The sequence below is a fragment of the Corvus hawaiiensis genome, chromosome 22, assembly GCF_020740725.1.
Source record: "Corvus hawaiiensis isolate bCorHaw1 chromosome 22, bCorHaw1.pri.cur, whole genome shotgun sequence".
In the NCBI taxonomy this organism is placed as follows: Eukaryota; Metazoa; Chordata; class Aves; order Passeriformes; family Corvidae; genus Corvus; species Corvus hawaiiensis.
In genome coordinates this window covers 8,083,514-8,107,346 of record NC_063234.1, presented here as the reverse complement: position 1 = coordinate 8,107,346, position 23,833 = coordinate 8,083,514, and the positions used below count along the sequence as shown (strand labels likewise).

The window sequence follows — 23,833 nt, the reverse complement described above, 5'->3', positions numbered from 1 at the left end:
GCAATCTCCTGTGCTGGGGGAGAATGAAGGCATTCACAGTGGCAACCAAGTCCAGGAGAAACCCTGGATTTCAGGAAACAAATGTGCTCCCTGAAAATCAACCGAAATACATTGCAGATCAGGGCAATCTTGGAGGCGATGAGTAACTTCTCAGGGTTTTTTTGGGGTGGGAAATAGGCTTTGTGTGGCTTAGCCATGTTCCAGTGTCTGTCTCTCAGGAGATGCTTTGGATACCTCCTGGAGAAGTGGCTGGCATTTGAACACAACTGTGAAAAAAAACCTACCATGACAGCGAGTGTCTGCTTGTTTTCAGTAACTGCTAGAGAATATTTGGTCAGTTTGTGAGGAAACGTTTTGTCTTGACGGCTGGGAGTGTAAATTCAGCCTGGGAGGGTGGAATCTGTTCCTTCTGCTCTGTGTCACCGCTGTGGACTGAGGTGGTGTAGGGGAATTTTGGTAGCTCTGGTGCAGGCTGTGACCTGGCAAGAGCGGTGATGGCTGCTGCTGGTGTGGAACACTTGGAGGAAAAACTTGCCACGTCAAGGTCTTGCAGTGCCCTTCCACGGGAACTGGCTTGAGTTTTCTAGTAAAGCTCTTAAATGGGTTCCCTGGCTTTTTTTGGTGGTCATTGATTAATAAGTCCTTGGATATCACTTGGGATGCAAACACAGGAATGTTTATCCTAACTCAGTTCAGCCTGTATAGATCCAGGTATATTTCTATTGTAGGAAAATACAGAAATAAGGCCACAGAAGGAACTGTTCCTGTTTTGTCTCTCGATTTGTGTCACTTTAGGTATTTTCACAGATGAGGTACTGCCCTTTCCAGCTCAGAGCTGTAAAGGAGGGAGAGGGTGGAGTTTACGCCTGTGCTTTACTGGAGTGATGTCTGGAATAATGGGCAGCATCAGAACTTGTTTGTGCTGGTTTTATAAACACTTCCAGTAATGTAATCCAGAGACCATGGTAGGATGTTTGGTCAGGAGATTGGGCAGGGGGATTAAAAGAATTGCCCAGAATCATAAGGGGAGTACATGAGGTGAGTTCTTCCACTTGGTTCCAGTGAGAGTCCACCTTGTGCAGGGCGTAGGTTGGTCAGTCAGGTGGCTCTTTGGGGTTATGGTCGTGCTGGTTCTGGTGGTGGTTTTCCATTAGGTCTGTAATAATTCTATTCCTAATACTGGTCCACAAGAGCCATAAAGCAGCGCAGGCATCACCTCGGTGGCATCCCGGCGCATTACCCAGTGGTGTCTGTCTGCAGCTGCCTCCTGGTTCCCCCAGGCCGAGTCACGGAGGTGGGTCCTGAGCAGGCTGAGATTCATGGCCGCTCAGGATTCTGCTCTTTGCCTGCGCTTGAGGTGGCAGCTGGTTGACGCCACACTGGCCGAGGAAATGGCTGGGTAATTATTTCAAAGAAACTTAATGAAAAGCCACAAAGAGTGTAGATTTGGACTAAGCTTCTGTCAAGTGGTTTTATACACTGAGCTGTGGTAGAAAGATAAGTTGATGTCACTTGGTCACAAAATTCTGTCATCTGCTGAGCCTGGCTGGCATTGTTTCTTCTCTGAAGTTTCTTCAAAGGTCCAGGCTGCATTTAGTTGTGATTATTTGTGATTTGATGTGAACAGCTTCTATTGTCGCTGAGCCGCTCAAGAGTGATGTTGGCTTTTGGTATTTCTTGCCCTTATTGTAAATTCCTTTGGTACAACAATAAAATAATCCCTTCAGAGTACAAGAAAACAGATTCACATGTTGAGAATTTACCAGTCCAGCGAGGCAAACAAAGGTATTAAATCCATTCATCAGGTCAGAACAGGAGATGAATAAAGGCTTAAATTCGCTTTGTGATAACCTCGTTGACTGTTTTTTTATTCCTCCTTGCTTTTCATAGGCCAGAAAGTCATGCCAAGTTTCCTGGCAAATGACCTTATTGACGTCTTAAGGTGTGTCCAAAATTAGGTCCTTGTCTTTGCTGAGGGCGAAGAGGCACTCACTGGCTTTCCATAAAAAAGGAAGTAAATATCCAGATTAGTAGAAGGCAGTTGCAGATGTTGGATGAGGTGATGAGTCAGGGTGGACCTGGGGCTCCTCGGGAGCTTTGTTTTTGTGAGCTGATGTGTCATAGCTGCAGCTTGTCTTGCTGTTGTAGTGGTTTCACGCTGCTGTTGGGTTGTGAGGAAGAGGAGGAGATGCCCTTTTGCATGTGAAGGGCACATCAGAAATAGCAAACACTGAAACAGTCTTCTGAGGATGTTTGCAAAGGGGTAGAACTGAGGGTCAGCCCTCCTGGCTGCTTTTAGGCTGCTGAAGGTTTTGGGAGAGTTGCTGGATGTGAGTTGTGGAGCTGCCAGTGGGTTAGATACACTCTGGATTTGTAGCTACCAAAAATAAGAACCAGTGAGATATTTCACTTGTGTTTTTATTAAGTTCATTGAACTTGCTGAGGTCTGAGAATGCCCTGAAACTGAAGACTGCAAGGACAAACATTCCTAAAGAATGAACTGAGGAATAAACTAGAAAAACAATTGCTCTCCATAATAAGATTTGGAGTTTAGCTGCATCTTCGGCATGCTGATTTAGGAATCTTGTGGGAGGAACAGGAACCTGAGGATGGAAATTCACTGTGTACAACCAGCCTTGCTGCTTTCCTTTGCTCAAGTCTTTGACTCCTTGGACAGTTAATGAAAATCAGACAGAAGTTGCCTTCTTCATCACCCAGGCTACAAGTCAGCAGTGTTTCCCACCTGGTGATTGTATGCACACACTCATATGGAGGTTTCACCTTTCTGCCTGGGGAGTAGTGGCAGTTCAGATCTCCTGAAACCCATCTCCATCACTGCTCTGCAGCAATGCCTTCAGAGGTGATGAAGGCTTCTGGACCATGAATAAAACACAGCAACTGCTTTGGTTTGTGCATTTCCATAGTTATTGTTTAACCTGCTGACACTCTGTAATCGTCTCCTGCAATCTGTAAAATCCTGCAGTGTGAAGATAACATCCTTCAGTAAAAGAATAAACATTGTTCCAGGCTTTTCATAAATACGCCAGATAGATCTAGGGCCTGCTGCAGTCTGATCTGTCAGGAAAGACTGAAGGCAGCACCTCTGAATTTGGTGGAAACAACATCCTTCCTGGGATGGATTTTTTCGAAGTGCGTTCTGTAGCTGTTGTGTGTGGCTGGCTCTGGGCTAGAGTTTGTGTGTCTGTGCCTTGTGCGAGGTCCAGACCTTCGTGGTGACTTGGGTGAGAAGGAGCAGAGTTTGGATGTGAAAAGAACATCAATTTTTTGCTCAGACAAACTGATCGTGGGAGGAGAGCAGCAGTCTGTCGCAACGACCGTGTTCTGGTTAAAGGCTTGGACATTTTTAAGAACAAAAGGGAGCTTTTTTTGCTTCCTTTCTCTTCCTCTTTTTAATTAGATTCAGCAACTTAAAACTGAAAGTACTTTTTTTGTATAAGCGCACTTAGATCTGGAGCATGGGCTTCCGCATCTGATCAGAATGCCCTGAGCGTGCTCTCATCTCTCCCCTGAAAAGCCAGAGAAGTCCAAATGTCTCTGGAAGGAGGGTGAATGGATGATCTGCAGGGCTGTCTGGTGGATACTGCTGGTGAGATAGTTTTGACCTGTGTGTGTTCCTCTTGGATGCCCCTCTGTCCAAATGGAAGAGCTTCCATGTCTTTTATTATTCCCAGTGAGGTAGGAAATGAGAGCTGTGTTCAGACCAAGTTCCTGTCACAGAGGTGGTCAGGTACCCAGTCAGAGCTGGATTTGAAATGATCTTTTGGCTCAACAAAAAGAACAGCCAGATTGTAAATGATTTTATTTAAGCAAGTAGTGAATCACCTGCAGTTTTTCTTCAGGAACAAAACTGAGCTGGTTGTGTTTGCTATCCATGGGATTCATTGAGAGTAACTTGGTGTCCCTGTCACAGCTTTCCCTGACTGTGTCTTTGGTGAGGTGTTCATCGCTTCCGCCTGGCACAAAGCTCCGCGCCGTGGTCCATCTGCTCCTGCCTCTGGGTGAATACCTCCCGTCCTCATTAACAGTGATGGCTGCCAAGGAGATCACAGAGGCTCGTTTAAATGTCCCTCTTTAAGCTCTCTGTGGCAGCTGCGGGTGACCTGTAATAGTTAATAGGGCAAAATAAGAAAAATAAATTGCCAAGTCGTAGGTTTAAAGAAGTCATCTTTGGAGGGGAAAGAAGTCTTCCGGCCTCATTAGCATCCTAACTGTGAGGGGAATAAAAGCTCAGGGCAGATGAGTATCTCCCTTGTATACGTAATCAACATCTGATTTAATTTCACGGGATCTATGAGATGCTGCTCTTAGGAAGGCAGCTGGATATGCATCCAGACAGCCAATGGCCAGCACAGTCACTGCCTTGTAATCAAAGTCTCAATAAACCTTTGGGCTTTTTGTTAACTCTGAACCAACTTCTTGGAAGAATTAGTACCAGTGAAGCTTTGCCACATTTAAAAAATAAAAGTGGCTTCAAGATTGATGTTGGTAGATGATAACGCTGGTTGTGGGTACGGTGAGATACACCAGTTTTTTGGCAGCAGTTGAGCTCAGGAAGCATCTTTTCCTCTGCATCCTCTCAGAGTTAACAGCCCCTGGGTTGCCTGCAGTTCATGCTCTTGCCTGGCTTGTGTCAGTCTGATTTGAAACTTAGAGGTGAAGCTGATCACTGAAATGGCATAAAATGAGGGAGCAGCTTTCCCAGCAGTTGTGTTGGTGTATCTGGTTGTGTGGTGTATCCTTGAACCCCAGGAGGAGCCCTCTTGGTCTGGTAGTACATGTTCATCTCCAGATAGAGCTCTGCTCAAGTCTTTGGTGTGGTGAGGCCTGCTTTAAGTCAGCTCGTAAAGCTGAGGTGTGAAACCTTGCCTGTTGTTGCGATGAAACTCAAGTTTCCAGCTCAGCTTTGCAAAACCTAGACTTTAAGTTGCACTAAAAGAAAAGCCATTAAAGTGTGGCTGGTTCAGGAGCTTGGCTCTGGAAAGTCCCAGGCTCTCGCCTATGGAGAAAGTGCCTGGAGCGCAGGTAGTCACTGCAGACACAACACACCCAAGTGTGTACCAGGCTCTTGCCGGGTGCTTGTCAGTGGGGAATATTATTTTCCTTGGGCTGACACCTGGCTCATGCCAAGGACTGTGCTGCCAGTTGGTTTAGTCACAGGGACAAGCACTTTCTCCAGGGCGATGGAAGCGGTGAGTCATGAAGCAACGAAGTAACATTTGCAGATCTGTGTTTGGTGACTGGCTGGTGTGGCAGAGCGGGAGTGGCTGGACTGGCTGGATTTCCTCCCTGGTGTCAAGATCATAACCTCTTAGCATTGGTGAGCTTTCGTGGTTAGGGATTTGACTGAGAGTCCTTGGATTTCCATCAGAAATGAATTTCAAGTTGTTGAACCTATGGGCTAAACTGAAGCCAGTCACTTGTTCAAACCCAGATGAAGTTTGAGGGGGAAGAGCAGTTCCATCATTTGAGGTGGTCTCAGACTGCAGACAGATAAACTTTTCTTTTCTTCTGAAGTACCATTTTCTGGAAAGCATACAAAACCTTGGAGAAGAGGTTGTAAATGTCTGTTACTGGAGAAGTCTGAACCAGTGAGGACCATGACTTCAGAGCTTTAAGATGATCCACATTTCAAGTGCTCTGCAGCATGGCAGGGAGACCATAATGTTGTGACTCTGCATTTTCCTCCATCTGCTGCTGAATACATGCAAAGCAGAGCTTGGAGAAGCAAAAGTGAGATGGGGAATTACCCTTTCATGTAAGAATGAAAAACCTTGATTAATCAAGAGATTCCCCTACAGTTGCGATGCAGCGCGTTCTTAACATCAAATCCAAACAAATCCTAAAATCAGTCACGCAAAAGAACAGGCTTGAGCAATTCCCCTGCAGAAAGCATTGAATGTAGCCTATCACCGCTGGTGTTTTTGAAGCAAATCTGCAGATTATGCTTTAAGCTGGAAGAAAAAAAATGCCCTGGAGATGGAATTCGGCTAGGCTCTGTGTCTAGCGTGTAGGAACGTGACAGTGCGCATCTGTGTAGGCTGGGGATAAAGAATCACAACTCGTCGTGCTTGAGACAACACAGCTGAACATGCAGAGTTCCTACATATTTCTGTAACCTTACCATGCTTCTACAAATAGTGGTATTTACTCTGATCTACTTGGAGAGCAAGACTGAGGTATTCCTGCCGTGTGTATATATATCTTCCCTAATCAATTTTGAACCCATTTGCCAGTTTCAGATAAACCTGAGGGCGAAGGGGACATTCAGTCTCAGAGACACAACGTTCCTTTGAGTTTTGTGAAAACAAGCGGTTTTAATAGAGCAGAGAGACCTGATTAGTGGCCCCATGGAGAGAAAAGCTGCAGTGAGAGCACAGCCCTTATTAGACATTAAAGAATCCACATGGGAGAGAGGTGTTCCTGACCGTGGGAAAAGCTGCAGTGGGAACTGGCAGTTATTGGATGCCAGAGAATTCGACCTCAAGACATGCATCCGTAAGAAATGAGTCTTCATTAGTTCTGCTCACAAAGCCACTTTGATTTTTTTTTTTTAAAATAATACATGTACCAATAAGGTAGGGGTGCTTCCATGCTTTTCCTTAACTGTTCCATAGCAACAACTAGGAAAAGTTCCTTAGGAAGAGGCTTTCTCTGTTCTGGCTGGCTGAGGTGGCCGTGCCTTGTCTGGTTACCGCTGGCAGCTGTAAGTGGCTGATGTTGTGTTGAGCCCTTTGCTCCAGCACGGTCGAGCTGTAGCTGGGCTGATGCAATGCTGGGTTCTCCTGACACTGCCAGCAGCAGAACTGCTGACTGGGTGAGGAGGATATTAAATGTAGCCCAGTGAGATGTTGCTTGGAGTGCCAGGAGGTGTTTTTATTCATCCAGCTTCATGTAATCCCCATGTCCAAGGCATGGGTTCAGCTCCCCCGCCCTTGTCTTCGCCCTGGTTTGAAAGGTTGCTAGGACTCTTCCTGGGGGCTGTTCTGTGTCCTGGGGGTCTTGCAGTGGAACTGGTCAATATTTTAAGGAATGGATGCACCTATATTCACGTGTGACCTGATGCGTGTTGGCTGCAACAGCTGATCTATGGCAGAACTGGTTGTCATGGGGGTTGCAGAAAAATTTCCTGGTGTGTTGACTGTTGGATGAAATCATTGCTACTGACTGCGGCAACTATGAAAAAACAGTTTTAAATATTCTGTTTCTTCCCTTTGTGGCATGTAATAATTCCATTTGTATAGTAATACTTCAGCAGTATCCAAAAGGTCACTTTGCAATAAAGACAAAAATAAAATGTCTTAATTAGGAATCACTCTTACTTGGGGTCTTAAAATGGAGCATTTGGCTGAGCTGTAAAGCAAGAGGCGAGCATTTGTTTCGGCATGGAGTTATCTCTGGACTATTGAGCGTGTTGTTCCTAAATACCAGAGGTATCAGGAGTATCGGTGAATGTGCCTATGCTAGCTTTTTAATTTCCTACTTTGTCATCTCTTAGGGATTACGAGTGCAGACAAAGCCCTGGCTGTTTTCCGTGCGTGGCAGGAACACGTGCTGTATCTCATTAACAAAACCCCCGTTTGTAGTTGGGAGTTGGGAGATTTCCCATTGAGTGCTGCTGGGGGCCAGAGTGAGCTGCAAAGTCCAGAGGGGTCTGGGTTCAAGTGGTTTGGGTGTTGGGGCAGGAGGGTAGGAGTGTTGAGCTCAGGATTCACCCCAGGATTGTCTGGCTGAGCTCCGTAACCTTGCTGATTGTTTCTGCTGCTGGATTTTGATGTTTCTCTGAAGATCTTTATTATTAGAGAACAAGAGCTGAAGAGAATGCCCTGAAGAACATTGTTTTTCTCCCCCCAAAGGTCGCAGAGCCAATAAAGATCACTCTAAACAGGTTTTAAAGCATCTCAGATTGTAATCTAGACATTTGATGATGGGACCTTGGTAATTAGGGCATATTTCTGAATCATTGTTGTCGCAAGGGCTATTCTTGGTGTGGCTCGAAAACCAGAGCTCCTTGTGATATGAGGAGCTTTTATTTTGCTTGGCTCTAGGAAGGTGAAGGATTTCAGAGCTGCACATCATGTGGATTTATCACTCACGGATGAGCTTTCCTGCTTGTGATCGTCCAGAGTGCTGTCCCAGCCACTCGCTGTGTCTTACCTTTATACACACAGCAATTTATCTGCACCAGTGCCCTCAGCACGGGTGAGAAACAGGAGGAGCTGGAAACCATTGCACAGCAGGAGATGATGGTATGAGTTGCCATTATGGAATCATGGTGGGGTTGACTGGCACAACTGGAGTTCTGCAATGAATGGCTGTGACTTCTTCAGAAGGAATTTGCAAGGAAGAAGTGGTGGGGTAGCCCTGTGTGTTAGGAAGTGTTTGGATTGTCTAGAGCTTAATGATGGTGGTGACAGGGTTCAGTGTTTATGGGAAAGAATGGTGGGATAGATATCCTAATGGGAGTCTGTTCTCGACCACCCAACCAGGAGATCAATTTCATCTGAAGAGACAGATGAAATACTCTCTAAGCAGCTGGGAGAAATCTCATGATCACCCTTGTTCTTGTGGGGGACTTAAACCTACCACGTCTCCTGGAAATACAGCAGAGAGGAAGCAGTATGGGAGTGTGTGAAGGACACAGTTGGTGAGGGAGCCAACGAGGACTCGCTGTCGAGTTGTCCGTAGTAAATGCTGCTCCTGGTCTGCCCTGAGTGCAGCTGCTGGCCCAGGCCAGCGGCCGTGGGGATGTGGCCATATTTGTCTGGAAGCATTTGAGATATCGTTTGACAAATTCCCTGGGGCTGAGAGACAGTTCTACAAAGTGAAATGATTGTGGCTCAACACCTGACAGTTCCCCACACTTGTTAGACTTAAAATTAAGTGTAGTTTACCAGGACGATGGAATTCTGCTCGTTTCTATCAAGATCGATCTCAGTGAATTGGAATGATTTTTCAGACCAGCCATGTGCACACTCTTCTCAATGGTCTGTCCCTGGTTCTGCTGTCTGCTACAGGTCAGTTACTGTATTTATGAAACAGTCAGTGCAATTTTGAGTGGGTTTTTTTTAGATTCCTTGATTTTTCTGTGTCTGTCAGTCCTCAAGTCTCCTTCCATGCCAGGCACGTGATAATACTGTCAAATTTTGAGTAATGCTCTGCATTACTTGAGGCAGAGTTTAATTCCAAAGACTTGTGCTGCTCAGGTCTCGAGGTGGTGAAATACCATCTTATATTGCTCTGCATATGAAATTCCCTTTCTAAAAAAAAATTTGTAAGTGTATAAATATATTTTATGATAGTAAAGCACATGGCTATAATGAATATGAAGCTTGGAACATGGTGGGATGTCATTTCCTTAGGATAAGCATGTTCTAAGTGCTGTGTATTTCATTTATTGTATCACTGCCCTCATTGTGATCGGCTGTAGTGCTATAATCTTTGCAAACGCCTGTGTAGAGACACAAGTTCCCTTTGTGTTGCTGGCTCAGGAACTCTCACAGTGGTGAATATTAAACACCTTTTGTGAGCGGTGCGGGCGGGAGACGCTCACTGTGCGGTTCCTGCTGGGAGCTGGTGGTACTGGAGGCTGGTGCTTAACTCCAAACAGGATTTCTTCAGGATAGCTGTCCCTGTGGCTCGGTGTCCTGCTGCTGGTAAGATCCCAGTGTGGTCGGTGCTGCTCTTTGGTGTGTTATTTTGTGTATTCTATGGCTGGGAAGTGGCTGCACGTGCTGTTGTGGTAGGCCAAGTTTCTCAGGCTGTGAAATGAGCGTCCATGATAGCAGAAGACCCTAGAACTGATGTTCACGGACTCAACAGACATCCATTAGCCTGGCTAAAATTCCCTGTGGAGGGTGATGGCATCCTGCTTTATGGAGGTTTAGTAGCTGCATATCCTGGATTTCCCTGTACCCAGAGCAGACCTGCTTTGTGCAGGGGGAATGCAGGGCTGGAGTACCCCTAGTGTGGGGTATTTGGACTGATTTGGTGTCAGGAATCAGGAGAAGAGGCACAAACATCTGGTGAAGTATTATTTCAGGACACATTATTTTGTTATGAAATAACAACAAAGCCAGAGGAATGTGATTGGCCAAGGAAAGCTTCAAGCTGTGCGAGCATTTTACTGAATAATGCAGGCTGGGGCATGCTGGGGTTATATAATCACGGAGGAGGAAGGAGTTTGAGTGTGGCATGGCAAAATCAGCCGAGCTTTTCAGATGGCTAAAGATACCTGACTGCAGCCAAAGGGAACCCGAGTGAATACAGAACACTCGGATGTCCTGCTGTATCAGAGCATCTTGTCAAATCATGCTTGCAACGGGCGGTGCAGAAACACGCACAGAAAAAGCTCCTGCATTATTTTGGGTCCTGCAGTGTCTCTTACATTTAGTAGTATGTGGAATGTAGCATTGTGCCAGCTTCTAAATAAAAATGTGGTGAAGTTTCTTCGGCCAGGATGTAGCTGACCTGCAGAACTCTGCAGTGATGAAGATGGTTGGGTATGAAAGGTCCTCACAAGCTTGTATGGAACTCAGCAAGAGAAATAGGGAGGTACCGTGATTTAAAGGGGGATTTGGTTTATATTAAAAATTGAATCTCCCTCAGTTCAACCCACCCTTTCTTATCGTGTACAGATATGTCCTATAAAGATCCTAATCAGTTTATAGACCATTGCAACTAAACAGTAAGGTTTGCTTACTACAAAGTTACTGGCTGGCATTCTCATAGCCTGTGCTTGCTTTGGAAAGCTTTTGCTTGGAACAGCAGGGACTGTGCAGGAAGAGTGTTCGGAGTGAGCACCTGAGCTGAAGTGGTTTATTAAAGCTGGGAAGCCAAGGGTGTCAGTCCCCGGGCTAGGGAAGGCTGTAGGGTGTGGGATGACTTTGGCTGTGCCTGGGTGACACGTTGCCCCTGGGGAGGAGGAACCAGCCTGGTCCTGCATTGGTGGAGGCTGCGTTTCCCAACCCGGCTGTGCTGTCTCCTGGTCTGGGAGGAGGAAGGGCTGGAGAGCAAGGGAAACATGCTGAGCAGCCGTGCCAAGAGCCCAGAGACATTTCAGCTGCTTGAATATAGAGGTGCTTTGATCTACAGTGAATAAACCGATAATGCTTAAATTATGAATTCCTTTTCTTTGTCTGAAAAGCTGGATTAGTGTGGCTTTGTTCGAGCGGTGATTATTGGGCAACTTCTTTCTGCAAGGGCTGCTCGATGTGTGTTTACAGCCGGGTGCTTCGGTCGTGCTGTGCTGCTGGAGGGGCTCAGTGACATAACAGCTCCTGCACGTCCTCGTCTCCTCTGCTTCAGGTTGAACTGTAAACCCTGCCGAAAACACAGCCTCGGCTGCCTTCGTAACGATGTGGAGCTAATGATTAATCGGCAGGAGTTGTGGACGGGAAGAGGCACTAAAAGGCCTTGTTTTTGTTCGAGTCTGCAGAGTGGGAGCTGAGCGAAGGCACCTCTTTGTTTCTGTTGGTCTGGCAGCGATTGCAAAACGCAGCCTTGGGAAGGGCTGACGTGCAGGTGTAGCGATATGAGGCGAAGGTTGAGAGGAGCTGTTCTGCCAGTGCTACCAAAGGTCGTGGCCATGCCTCCCCTGGCCTTTTGTCCCCTCTTCCCAGCCCTCTGCCCGGACAAAGGTTGCTCCTTGGAGCATGTTCACCTCCATATTGCCTTCGGCACAGGGAAGCACGGTGCTCTCGCCGCCTCTCCTCCCCCGGCCCTTCACAAAGTGTCGTGGTTTTTTTCCTTATAACGTTACTGTGCTGCAGTGAAGCCGTGTGGTGATGCAGCACTGCAGATCTCCCTCCTCTCCCCCCAGTCTCCTCCCGGCAGCATCTGCCAAGACAGGAGCAGCTCGGAGAGACGCCAATGGGTGCGGCCGGGCCAGATCACTCGGCACATTGATCCTCGCGGTGGGGACTGAAGGATGTCTGCAATCACAGGACTGTGGCAGAGCACAGAAAATGCAAACCTTCCTCTTCCAGCAGCTGCCCTGGAATACTCAGGGCTCTCTCTCCTCGGTTTTTTCATCCCCTCCTTCTGCTCCCTTTCTCCTCCTCCCGTCTGCCTCCCTCGCTTTCAGCAAAGGCGATTGTCAGAGATTATCCTCGGGGCCTGTCAAGGGTACGGGGCAGGGCACCAAAGCGCAGCCTATATTTATGTATCTGGATAAGGGGGGATTAAAAGGCGCCGTTTTGGAGTGGAGTGATTTAGCACCATGGCTGCAGTGCAATACAGTAGTAGCCTCCCCCATCCATTTCTTATTTAGGAAAAAAAAATTAATAACCAAAGTACACTTCTTCCAATATAAAAATTATTATTGGGAAGGGTTACACCTTTGCTAGGTGGTTTTTGTGGTAGATGGGGACCTTATTACACTGATGTTTTGTATCCTCTCTGCTTTCTGAGCAGCATGAGCTCAGATATTTGAACATTTTAACACATTCTGGATCTTCTGCAGCAAAAGAATGATTGAGTTCTGACTGTGTGTGTATAATAACATGTACGTGTTAGGATTTCAGAATCAGGCAGTAATTGTCAAGGTGGTGAGCAGGCAGTCGTTCAGAGCCCAGCTCTAATGTCACTGGCAGGCAGTGCTTCATGTGAGGTGGGCCACGGTGACTGCAGTCAAACGACAACTAGGATTTTAGGGATATTGATACCATTATCAATAGTATCTCAATCCTGTGCCCCCCATGAAGATTGAAGGCAAATATGGGCTTGTGTTGCCAGAAACTGAACATGTAAACAGTGAGAGCAAAACGAAAGTGTGTGTTCTAACCAGTCAGTTTGGGAACTACCTGGTGTAGATATGAGGGTTGGAGCCCATCTTTGTTTGCAGAGAACTGGCACTGAAATGTATGTTAAAGGGTGATCCTAACTAGGATTCCTAATTACTTTCCGTATTTTTTGTCACGTTCATTCATGGCATGAACATTTTCTCAAATAGGCTCTTTCCTGTTTTCCTTCCCTCTCCTTCCTTTCCTGTTCCCTCTCCTGTTCTCTCTACATCTGCCACATCCAATTAGGCCATTTTTTTTCCTCACACAGATTTTATTAACCATATCCTCTACTTTTCTGGGCTTTCTAAATCTTGCTTTCAAGGCAAGATAATCATATCCAGCTTCCAAAGAGAGTAAGCTTTGAGAAGCAGCTTTCGTGCAGTTCCATTTGCCATTATTTGAAGCTTGTAATTAAATAAAACACAAAGAATAAATAAAAAAAATAACCAGAGCATTACAGATTAGGCAACTCCCAAGAATTAACGTCCCTGTGCTGTACCCAGGGGCACAGAGGTGACAAGCTCAGCCTTGGACAGCTGAGAGGCAGGAACGTGTCTGGTGTGTGACTGTGTCTTTTTATGGCCAACAAGGCATTTTTTTCTTGGAAGATGCTCTGTTTGTGCACACATCCGTGTTCAGTGGAGTATAAACCGGGGAGAAAAGGGCTCTAAATCCAAACCAGGTTATACGTAAGTGTAGTAGGTCAGGCTGGAATGAGAAGGCAGCAGTCAGCGAGGCAGGTTTTCAGATCGTATTTAAGGATTAGTCATCCAACAACAATGATGAAATTGTAAGGTGTAGGAAAAGCCAGGCATGAAACCGAGGCAGCTCCGGGATCTGACAGCATGTGTGCCTCAGCCTGGTGGTTGTATTCCCTCTTCCTTGTGTGTGTGGCTGAGAACAGTTTTGCCTGTGTAAGGTCTGTTTACATCTGTCCAGCATTGTGCTGCCTTTGTGCATAGAAATTTTTTTGCAATAATTCTTCACGGAGTTTACAAATACTTCCTGATGAGGTTTTTTTATTTGTGTGTCCCTTTCCTCTATGTCGGCACATTCAAAAATAACACTTTTTGCCTTCTCTTGTCCTGGATTACCAGCTGCAGTTCAAAGCTTTTCCCTGGTTTGCTCAGAATCTTTTGGCTGAGAGAACTGAGCACCCAAACCCTGCAGTTGTTGGCTGTTAAAACATCACTGTGCTCATCCCTCCCAGCTTGTCCTTTCTGCTGTGAGTGGATGCAAGTTATTTAAATATGTTTTTACATCTTGTTTCCTTGTGTACACAAACATGTTTGGGTTTATTTTTATTTTACATAGACATTTACTCATCCGTAAGTGCCAGTGTTGCAGTTACTTAACATACATTACGTAGGGTGGTGTCACATTCCCTCTGGCATTCCTCAGCGCTCCTGTTGGGCGGCTGGGGCCGGAGTGGGAGTGGGAGGCTGAACCCCGGCAGCACCTGGGTCTGGGGGGTCCGTGCCGACCGCGCGTCCTGCAAGGTGTTGGGAGTAAACGGGTTTGAGATCAGGAACGGGGATCACAGTGGAGACTCTGGGTTAAATACAGATCGGAGTAGTGGAATTGCTGTGTCAAGGTCATTTGTCTCCTAAGAAAATTGTTGGCTGCCTGTATTTTTCCTCGTGACACGGTTTTGTTTTAATTGTGCCTCTTTAATTGTGTCAGACTAATGATGTGCAGGGTGCTCTGGTTGCGAACACCTTTCTGTTTCTTCTGCTGCTGCTCTGTTGCTATAAAAAGGGTGATCCCATGGTAGGCTGCCCACACTGTGAGAGAGGAGTTTAAATGTAACCATGGAAAGTTTAAATGGCCTTTTCCCCACTCCAAATGGCTTTTTCCCTCTTGGTGTCTCCCAGCGATTGATTTTCCTGGCACATGGGAAGGGTGAAGGGTTGGATGTTGATTTTGCAGGAGGTAATGTTACTAAAGGTGGTCTTTTCCCACCAGCACTAACCTGTGTGCTCTGCTTTGCTTCTCTTCCAGATATGGACGTGTCGAAAGTGTCAAAATCCTCCCTAAGAGGGGGTCGGAAGGCGGAGTGGCAGCGTTTGTGGATTTTGTGGACATCAAAAGTGCGCAGAAGGCACACAACTCTGTCAACAAAATGGGAGATAGAGACCTACGGACGGATTATAATGAGCCAGGAACCATTCCCAGTGCTGCGCGGGGATTGGATGATACAGTTTCCATAGCATCTCGTAGTAGAGAGGTTTCTGGGTTCAGAGGAGGTGGTGGGGGGCCCACTTACGGCCCCCCACCATCACTTCATGCACGGGAAGGACGTTATGAGCGGAGACTTGATGGGTAAGTTCCAAGGTTTCTCTAGGCAGGTATTTTGTATTTGATGTGGTGAGAAACACAAACTCGTATCTAGGGCCCCCAGATGGATTTAAAATTTTGGGAATTATCTATGTTTCCTATTTTGGGTTGGAAACAGAAGTGATTTCTATCCCAGTGGCTGGTACCTTGTGGATCCATAGAGGATGTGTCCTGCAGCTGGTTGGATATCTACCTACACTTGAAATAAGGTGGTTTTAATATGGAAGATTTCCTTTGGCCAGCATCGATATTGGAGTTACTCTTTTCTAGAAGTAACGATCCCATTTCTTGGATAATATTAAGGCCTTGCTGGATGTATCCCTGCTGCCAGATGGAGCTATCTTACTCTACAACATGTGGTGAAGTTCTCTGTGGAGTATCTTCGGAATACTAGAACCTAGAATTCGGTGAAAGCTTGATGCCTAGCTCTCAGTTCTCACTATACGCAGTGGGTATGTTAATTGGATTGTCACCACAAAATTCGTAGTAGACTTTAATGATGCGGCCCCTTGGATTCTACAGACAACACTTAGCCATGGAAATAACGCTTGGATGGAGAAGACCGAAGGCAGCTTGTGATGGTTCCATTTTGGATCTACATCCTTTCCAAGTTATTGGGATTATTCTTTCTGATGGCATTGGCAAAAAGAGATGATGGACATTACTAAATTTTGGAAATTATAGTTTATTTTTTTTTAAAGCTGGGATAAGAACTACTGCCTTGAATTTATTGGATGGTATACAGTCAAGACGCCAGTAGCCATGGGGAGTGGATTACTATCTAGTCTCTTAAAAAGCTCTCTGCTGCTCCACATTAAACATACTTTAGCTTTAAGGACGTGGTGCTAATACCCGTTTGTGGATACACCAGTGAGAAGTGACTGGGCTGGATGGTTACCAAGGCGGCCAGAGGATGCCTGCTGGCAGCAGCGTGAGGGCCCTCGGGCCTCGGGGGATCTTCTACCAGCTGCTTGATTCAGACTTAGGGCTGGAAATTAAAATTATGGATCTATTTAAGTGCCTTCTGTCTCAAGAAAGAAGTCTGGGGGTTTCAGAGTTACAGTTTCAGTCTGGGACTACTTCCGTCCAGTGGAATTTTTTTTTTGTGTCTTGTCACTAAGATTTTTTTTTTTCTTGTTGGTTCATCTAAAATATCATTTGACACCCTTGCCCATTAAGAAGGTGGATTACCCCTGTAAGAGGGGCCAAAATTGGGGAAGTTATGTTCACAATTCTCTCCCTAGATTTAATTGGGAATATAGGTCGTGTTTCCACACTTGGAAAAGGTTGGTATGTCCTGCCCTGTGTATATTAGCCCCTCTCCTAACCCAAGTCAAACCCTCTCTTTCCACTAACTCCAGTAGCACTTAGTACTAATAGATAAATGAAGAAAGCACTGTAGCCAGTAGCTGTTCAGCTCTGCTTCCTCTGTCTGTCTTCTGTGTCCTTCTCACGGATAAGGATTTGTTCTTTCTGTCAGTTCTGTAGCAGTAACCTGCTAGAAAATACTGCTTTTTCTCTGACCTCATTAAATCAGCTCTCACTGATTAACACTTTGTAGGATGCTAAATGCAATCGTTTATAAAATTGTTGATCTTGGTCCTTCAAAAGGGGGCAAAAAGAACCAAAATAGAGACACATTTATGTGCCAGATCCAGAAATATCTTTCAAAATTCCATTGTTGCGAGCAAGAGGTAATGGAAATAGAAAGGCAACAATGAATTTCAAGCAGATGTTGAAGGTAATGACAGTCTCTTGCAGTGGTTAAGCAGTTTCTTATATATGATTTGAGAGAAAAAATGCAGGCAAAATGTGAGGAAGCTCTATAGAAAGCTCGATATGAGTTACGATTTAACAACAGAGAGTGAATATATTGAGAGGATTAAGGATCTAGTGATTCATTGGAGAAGGAATGGAAGGAACTTCCTGAGATGCCAATCAAAAAAAGATTCAAATCCCATTTTCAGTTTATAAAAGATCCCTGAAATATTGCTGCCATTTGAACTAGAGCTGTGATGCAGGAGAGGGGGAGGAGGAGGCACAAGGCAGAATTGGGTTATCAGGATTCAGGGGATTGAAGTGACTCATAACAGATTCTGAAGGAAGAAGCCAAAAGAGAAGGCTGAGGAAAAAAGGTTAAAATGTCCTTCATAAGATGGATAATTAATTTTTAAATTAACTTTGGCTACCCTGACATATTTAGAATTTTAGAAGTGTTTTTTAAATGTTAAACGTAACCATTCTGGATCTTCCATTTTGTGGATGTAACTAAGACGTACCGTCCTGGTACTTGTCTAAATCAGAATACTCAACTATTTGTAGTGTTCCTTTATCTGTCAGTTTTACTATCTCTTTTATTTGAGAGATCAGACTAACTCAGAGCATCACCGAGCCTTTCTCAATTTAAAATGTTCAGAATACTGAAACAAACGGGACTGTAGCTGCTGGAAAGCAGCAGCTTGTGCAGACAGAAATTCTGCGACTGCAGCAACAGCAGCAGTCGCAACAAAAACTGCCTAAAAATTGGATTCCCAGTCCTTGTGTAGGGTTGTAGTATCTTGTGGGGACCTGCATCCTTGCAGTTCCAGCATTAGTAATGGAGGTGTTTCTTCAGCATCCACAGCTTTTACAAGAAATGAATGTAGCAATCTGGTCAAAGCAAAAATTCCCTCTAAGAGGGTGAAATATTTTAGAACAGCAACAAGAACCCCCCTAATTTTCTGGGAATTCTCTATGGGTTATGCCACCCCTTTTGAAAGCAGCTTCTTACCTCTGGGTCATGCTTTTGCATGGAGGCTTTCATGGCTACAGCCCAATCTGTAATGCCATTTTTGCAGAAGGATAATTACAAGAGCTCCAGTAATTACCAAATTTTGAAAAAAAACTTCTGGAGCTCTTAAGCAAAAATGGAGAGAAAAAAAAGTTAATGATTATGTCCACAAACATGAAGTTTTTCTTGTTTACAGAATTTAAAAGAAAAAGAACAACCTGAATGAGGATTCTGCACTGGAAAGCAGAATTTTTTTCCTGTGCAGGCAAGTCGCTGGTCATGAAAGCCCCATATTGTGATTAAACCAAAATGATTGCTCAGCTTGATCGTATACAAATATAACTTTGGAGTCAAGTAAAATATTTTGAAGTTTGTCAGTTGCTTGATAGGATATTGCTGGTTAGTGGAGAAGCAGTCGCAACAATAAGTCGTGCTGCCGTGAATGTTTGCATGATTTGCTTTTAGTTGTGCCTGCCCCTTTCTGATGCGATATTTTTCCCCCTTCCCAAATGCAGGGCTTCAGATAACAGGGAGCGTGCTTATGAACATAGTGCCTATGGACACCATGAGCGGGGGACGGGCGGATTTGATCGGACGAGACATTACGATCAGGATTACTATAGAGACCCTCGGGAGCGGACCTTACAACATGGGCTCTATTACACTTCTCGGAGCCGAAGTCCAAACCGTTTTGATGCTCACGACCCCCGATACGAACCTAGGGCCCGGGAGCAGTTTACATTGCCCAGTGTGGTACACAGGGATATCTACAGGGATGACATTACTCGGGAGGTACGAGGCAGAAGGCCGGAGCGGAACTACCAGCACAGCCGGAGCCGGTCGCCGCACTCGTCGCAGTCCAGGACGCAGTCCCCGCAGCGCCTGGCCAGCCAGGCCGCCCGGCCCGCCCGCTCCCCCAGCGGCAGCGGCTCCCGGAGCAGATCTTCCAGCAGCGACTCCCTCAGCAGCAGCAGCAGTACCAGCAGCGACAGGTAGGCCCCTGTGCCGTGGGCTGTGCGGGTCGTTTCCTGAGGTGCGAGCCCAAGGAGTTGTTCCGTGGCAAAGCTTTGTTCATTGACGGAGAAATAAACTGGAGTGAAATGTAAAAAGGCTCAGTTGGCAGGAAGGGTTCCAAGGGGAACGCTGGTGCCGTTACTCGTTGTTTTCCGTGGTGGATCCATGCAGCACCTGTAAGATGGTGGCTGGGCAGAGCAGGGATGTACAGACACAAGGCCTTGCTGCCTGTGTGCCTGGAGAATGGGGTCACTTTTATTTGCTTCAGCAAGATAAAAAGCAAATTTTAAGGTCAGCTACTTTTTACAGGCCCTACTTCAATGTACTTTGGGAAATGATGAGTGGTATTGTTCTGTTTCTTCTCGGGCCCTGTCACTGCTGACATTCACAAGGTTGATTTGTCACCTTCCCATTTCTCCCCGCTGCCTCACAGCAAAAATTGTAGACTTGGAAGAATTAAAAGAAAATAATCCAAGTTTGCTATTCCTAGTAACATATTTCCCATGTCCTTGGTTCTGCAATAGGCTCTGTATTTACATGGCTTTATGAAATACCTAGGGGGAAGAAAAGAAGGTGTTAGGTAATCACTGATTTCTTTTAAGAATTTTTAAATTCATTAATTTCATGTGCCTCTCTGATATTTAGCCTTCTAAGAGTAAGTTCACCCTAGGAGTGGAAACCACGAAGCTACGGTTGCACCCATAAATGTTTTATGCTCTTTGGCGAAGAGCTCTGCTCTTTGGGAGGGTTTGCAGAGTTGGCAGCATTTCCTCTGCATACCAGCTCTTTTCTAAAACTGAAAATATTCATTAAGTAAATAAGTGTATTGGTAGAGTGTTCAATTTTACAAGGGCCTGGAATGACAGGACAAGGGGGAATGGCTTCCCACTGCCAGAGGGCAGGGTCAGATGGGATATTGGGAAGAAATTCCTCCCTGTGAGGGTGGGCAGGCCCTGGCACAGGGTGCCCAGAGCAGCTGTGGCTGCCCCTGGATCTCTGGTGGTGTCCAAGACCAGGCTGGATGGAGCTTGGAGAAACCTGGGACAGTAGAAGGTGTCCCTGCCATGGCAGGGGGTGGAATTAGATGAACTTGAAGGTCCCTCCCAACCTGTCACAGGATTCTGTGATTATCACTGTGAATGGAATTTTACCACTGGCAGAACTCTCTGACCAAGGGAATTATTCTCACACAATCTTACCTTGAATGTTGAACCTTCTGGAAGGGTGAGATGGGCTGACACCCATGGAGAGTGTACAGAAGAGAAGATGAGGAAATCAGTTTCTCCTCTTCTGATTGCTCCACCCCCTCATGTCTGAAGAATCATGCAAGGATTTAATTGACTTCTTTTAATTATTGTTTTCTCCTCATGGATTTAGAAATCCAGGTTCTGTCTCAGCTGGAGAGCAGGTGAAGATCTAAGACAACTTACAGGTTGCTTTAAGCACTTGTTTATTTCCAGCACTTCGCTCAATGAGAGCTTAATGCTTGAATAAAGACAACCCTTTGTCAAAGATTTTTCACACTTATTACAGCTCAGAAAAATCGGTGAGATTTCCAGAGGTCTCAAAAAAATCCTAGAGAAGATGGACTGAAAGGAGGGCTGGTTACATTTAAGGTTTAATAAAAAAATCTGAAGCAGGGGAAGAAGAAAAAATCTCTACTGGTGCTTCTCTGCTCCTTGCGGAATGAGAAGGGCGTCCAAGAAACTTGTAGTATTTATAAAATGTCATTGTTGGGATGTCGAGGCGGGATGAAATCCTGTTCTGAATTTGAGAGGGCTAAATATGATCCCACTGGAACCAAGTTTTAAGATTTAATGAGAAGAAAAGCAGTGTCTGCTGTGCTTGAGCATTTCATTTTCTTGGCAATTTCTAGTTGTAGTAATGGAAAAGTAGACGATACTCTGGGAGGAAATAAAACATTTTTTTCTTATTCATACAATAAAATCAAACTCAGTCGAGCAAGTAATGGAATCTGGTGGATTGTATATTTAATTTTGAAGGCTCAGAAAGGAGTTTTACATGTTTCTCAGCAATCAGTTAGATATTAATAAACATTTAACCCTCTCTTTACTTTGGGGAGCAAAACCCCACCTGACCTTGAAGTCTTTCACAGCACACGTGTTTAATTTTCAACACACTTTGAATTTAGCCATGTAAATATTAAGCCACTCATACACTGCTGGTGAGCCTTTCCCCTGGTTTGGTGCTCCCACTTGCTGTGTAATATATCCAGTTTTATTTGTCTGGAGAATAATTATTGCCTGCAATTTCCGTGGTAGTCTTGAGGATTTTAGCAAGCTGGAGATTCTCTTATGGCTTTTTTGTAAGTGGAAATGGCCAATTTTGCGACGCCATGGTGTTACTAAGGTCTTTATGACACTGAATTCTTCTGAAATTTAAGAACTTGGTCACTCAAGTCTCGTCCTGTTGGTCTCAGCTGGCAAAGTTGTGTTCCCTGCCCTGGAGAGTGTTTGGGACACACGGGGCGTGTTCAACACTTGTGGGAACTTTTGTTCCAGGCACTGTCCTTCCGGAGCTGTGAAAAAGCAGCAGAAAGGTAGTGAAGGAGAAGTTTGGGTTTCCTTGCTTGTGGTTTTCAAGAGCTGTGTGAAGTAATAACACTGATTAAATGGAGCTGATTTTTCTGGACAGTAACGTGAAGAAACATGATCTGCAGATTGCTTAAAAATTAAAAAACTACCCAAAAAAGCCTTTATTTCATAAAGCGTTTATTGTGTTGGATCTCAACTAAACTTTGCATTAAATTGCTATTTTGGGAGCCTTTGCAGGTAATGGAGCTGCAAGGGAGTAATTTAGAAACTAAAACCAAAAAAGAACACGTTAAAAATAACTGGTATTATCTAAAGCCAGGCTTTATTTGGGTTGTTTTGTGGCCTCTCAGAAGTTGCCTGCTGGGCTGAGGTGAGGAAGCCAGTGGATGTGGATGGTTCCTGCGTGGATTTGAGGAGGAATTTGTGTTTTGAAGTCTTCTTAATGTGAGATTGCTCATTCCCCACTCATATTGTGGAAAAGGGTTGATGGAATTTTTTTATCACCTTGAAAGAATAAAAAAGCCCTTAAAAAATGACAATTTGCCACCACTAGAAGCCTCAGTTTCTCAGTTTTGGTGATTCAGACACACACCACAAATGATACATTAGCAAACATATTTTCTGTACTGTGTCATGGAAGAAGTTGGCCATGCGATGGAAGCTGGGTGATCCCATAGGAAGCAAACCAGATTTTGTTTGTGCCCTGCCCAACCTCCTGGAAAAATCCCCCGTGTTTTTGGTTTGGTTGGTTTGTTGTTTTTTGGTTTTTTTTTTTTGGTAGAAGAAGCTCTTTTCTAGGCTGCGTGTCGAGGTGCTCTAATGCACTAAAAATAATTTCTGGGCTTTTTGATTCAGTTTTGTAACGTCAAATGGCCTGACACGTCTCTTGCTGCTCCATGTGTTAGTGATTATTTTTAAAGCTTTGCTGCAGCAGTGTGCTGAACCACCCGGTGCTGAGAGTGGGGCATTTCGCTCCTAAAATCCTTGTTGGGATGGGGTTTGAATACATTTACAAAAATCCAGGCAGAAGTATTTGATTTCCTGTAAGGTGATGTCCAGGCTGTGGAAGTGTGAACACCCCATGTGTTCAATTTACAGATAAGCGACCTGAGATTTCCCTTGGCCTTTAATTTATTTTTTAAGAGTGCTTATTCAGCTGTCTGATGTGGAGGATGCTGGAGGATTTGTCAGTTAAATGAATAATTTCCTATAGTATGTAATGTAGTCACCTTTAATTTATTTTTAAGAGTGTTTATTTGGTTGTCTCATCTCCAGGATGCTGGAGCTGGATGAATAATTAGTTAGATGACTATTTCCCTATAGCTTGTAATATGAAATAGATATTGTGAAATTAAAGGAGCATTTTCAGCTTAGATAAAACACTGGTTTTATTTTCACCAAGATCTAGGTGAACATAGTTATTCCAGTCTTGCTGAAATCAAGCAATGGGAAGAAGTTGCACATACAGATATTTGAAAAGGAATTTTTAAAAATTCTAATAGCTGTATTTAAAGTTCTCATGACAAGAGGGCAAGGCATAAGGTAATTAGAGATTGGATTTAATTTTAGATTTCTCTGTGATGAAATTCTTTCTGGAGCAAGGAATTACCATTGGAATGGAATACATGTGTGTCTTAATATTGAAATAAACTGATGAAAAACACTGCCAAGAGAATTTTAATTATGGGAAAAACAGGCTCCCTGAAACCTCCAGTGTATTTTATTTAGTCAGGGACTTTCTTACCCTGTTTCAACAACTGAAGCGAAAGTAGAAAAAAGTGAGTTTTAGTTTCATTACATAACGCAAACCTTTCTCTACCATTGTCTTCATCTTCTTCCCGCGTCGTTTGCTGCCAGAAGTGATGAATCACTGACTTAGCTGGGATTTGGGATTTTGAGTGGGTTTGGAGATGCCTGTGCTGAGGACAGATCAAAAATCAGGAAAAATGAGGTTAAATGTAGCTGTTTAGTCTTTATTGAAGCATCTGTGAGATGGCTTTTGTCAAGATTAAATAATTCCACATACATTGGTACTGTTGAGATGAGCTGAAAATTTTTAATCTATTCTGGTAGAACGACAGGGTTGAGCAGGCTCCTGTTTGTATGGGAAAAGAATTAGGTGAAGATTTAGAAAAGAAAATTAAAGAATTTCTTAAGAGTAGGAAGCCTTTTCCATTACACAAAGGCAACAGTAAATCCTGACAGTCAGGTGAAACACCTCATCTTTACCTTTTGTTCACACAAACCCATGTGCTGCTTTGATGTTCTCTCCGCGCGGCAAAATGTGAATTAGGGAAAGGAAAATTTAAAAAAAAAAAAAAAAAAAAAAATCCACCTCAGATACTCGCAGGTTT

General features: G+C 44.6%; 1 protein-coding gene across 4 annotated transcripts in view; it reads left to right on the top strand.

The window, feature by feature from the left end:
• The window catches only part of SPEN (spen family transcriptional repressor), a 65,901-nt gene that overhangs the window by 3,365 nt on the left and 38,703 nt on the right, over positions 1 to 23,833 (top strand). For all 4 annotated transcript variants that reach the window (XM_048326023.1, XM_048326024.1, XM_048326022.1 and 1 more), the window contains exons 2-3: positions 14,805 to 15,125; positions 18,426 to 18,902. In XM_048326023.1, coding sequence (XP_048181980.1) covers positions 14,805 to 15,125; positions 18,426 to 18,902 — 798 coding nt within the window. The remainder of the gene's footprint in view (positions 1 to 14,804; positions 15,126 to 18,425; positions 18,903 to 23,833) is intronic.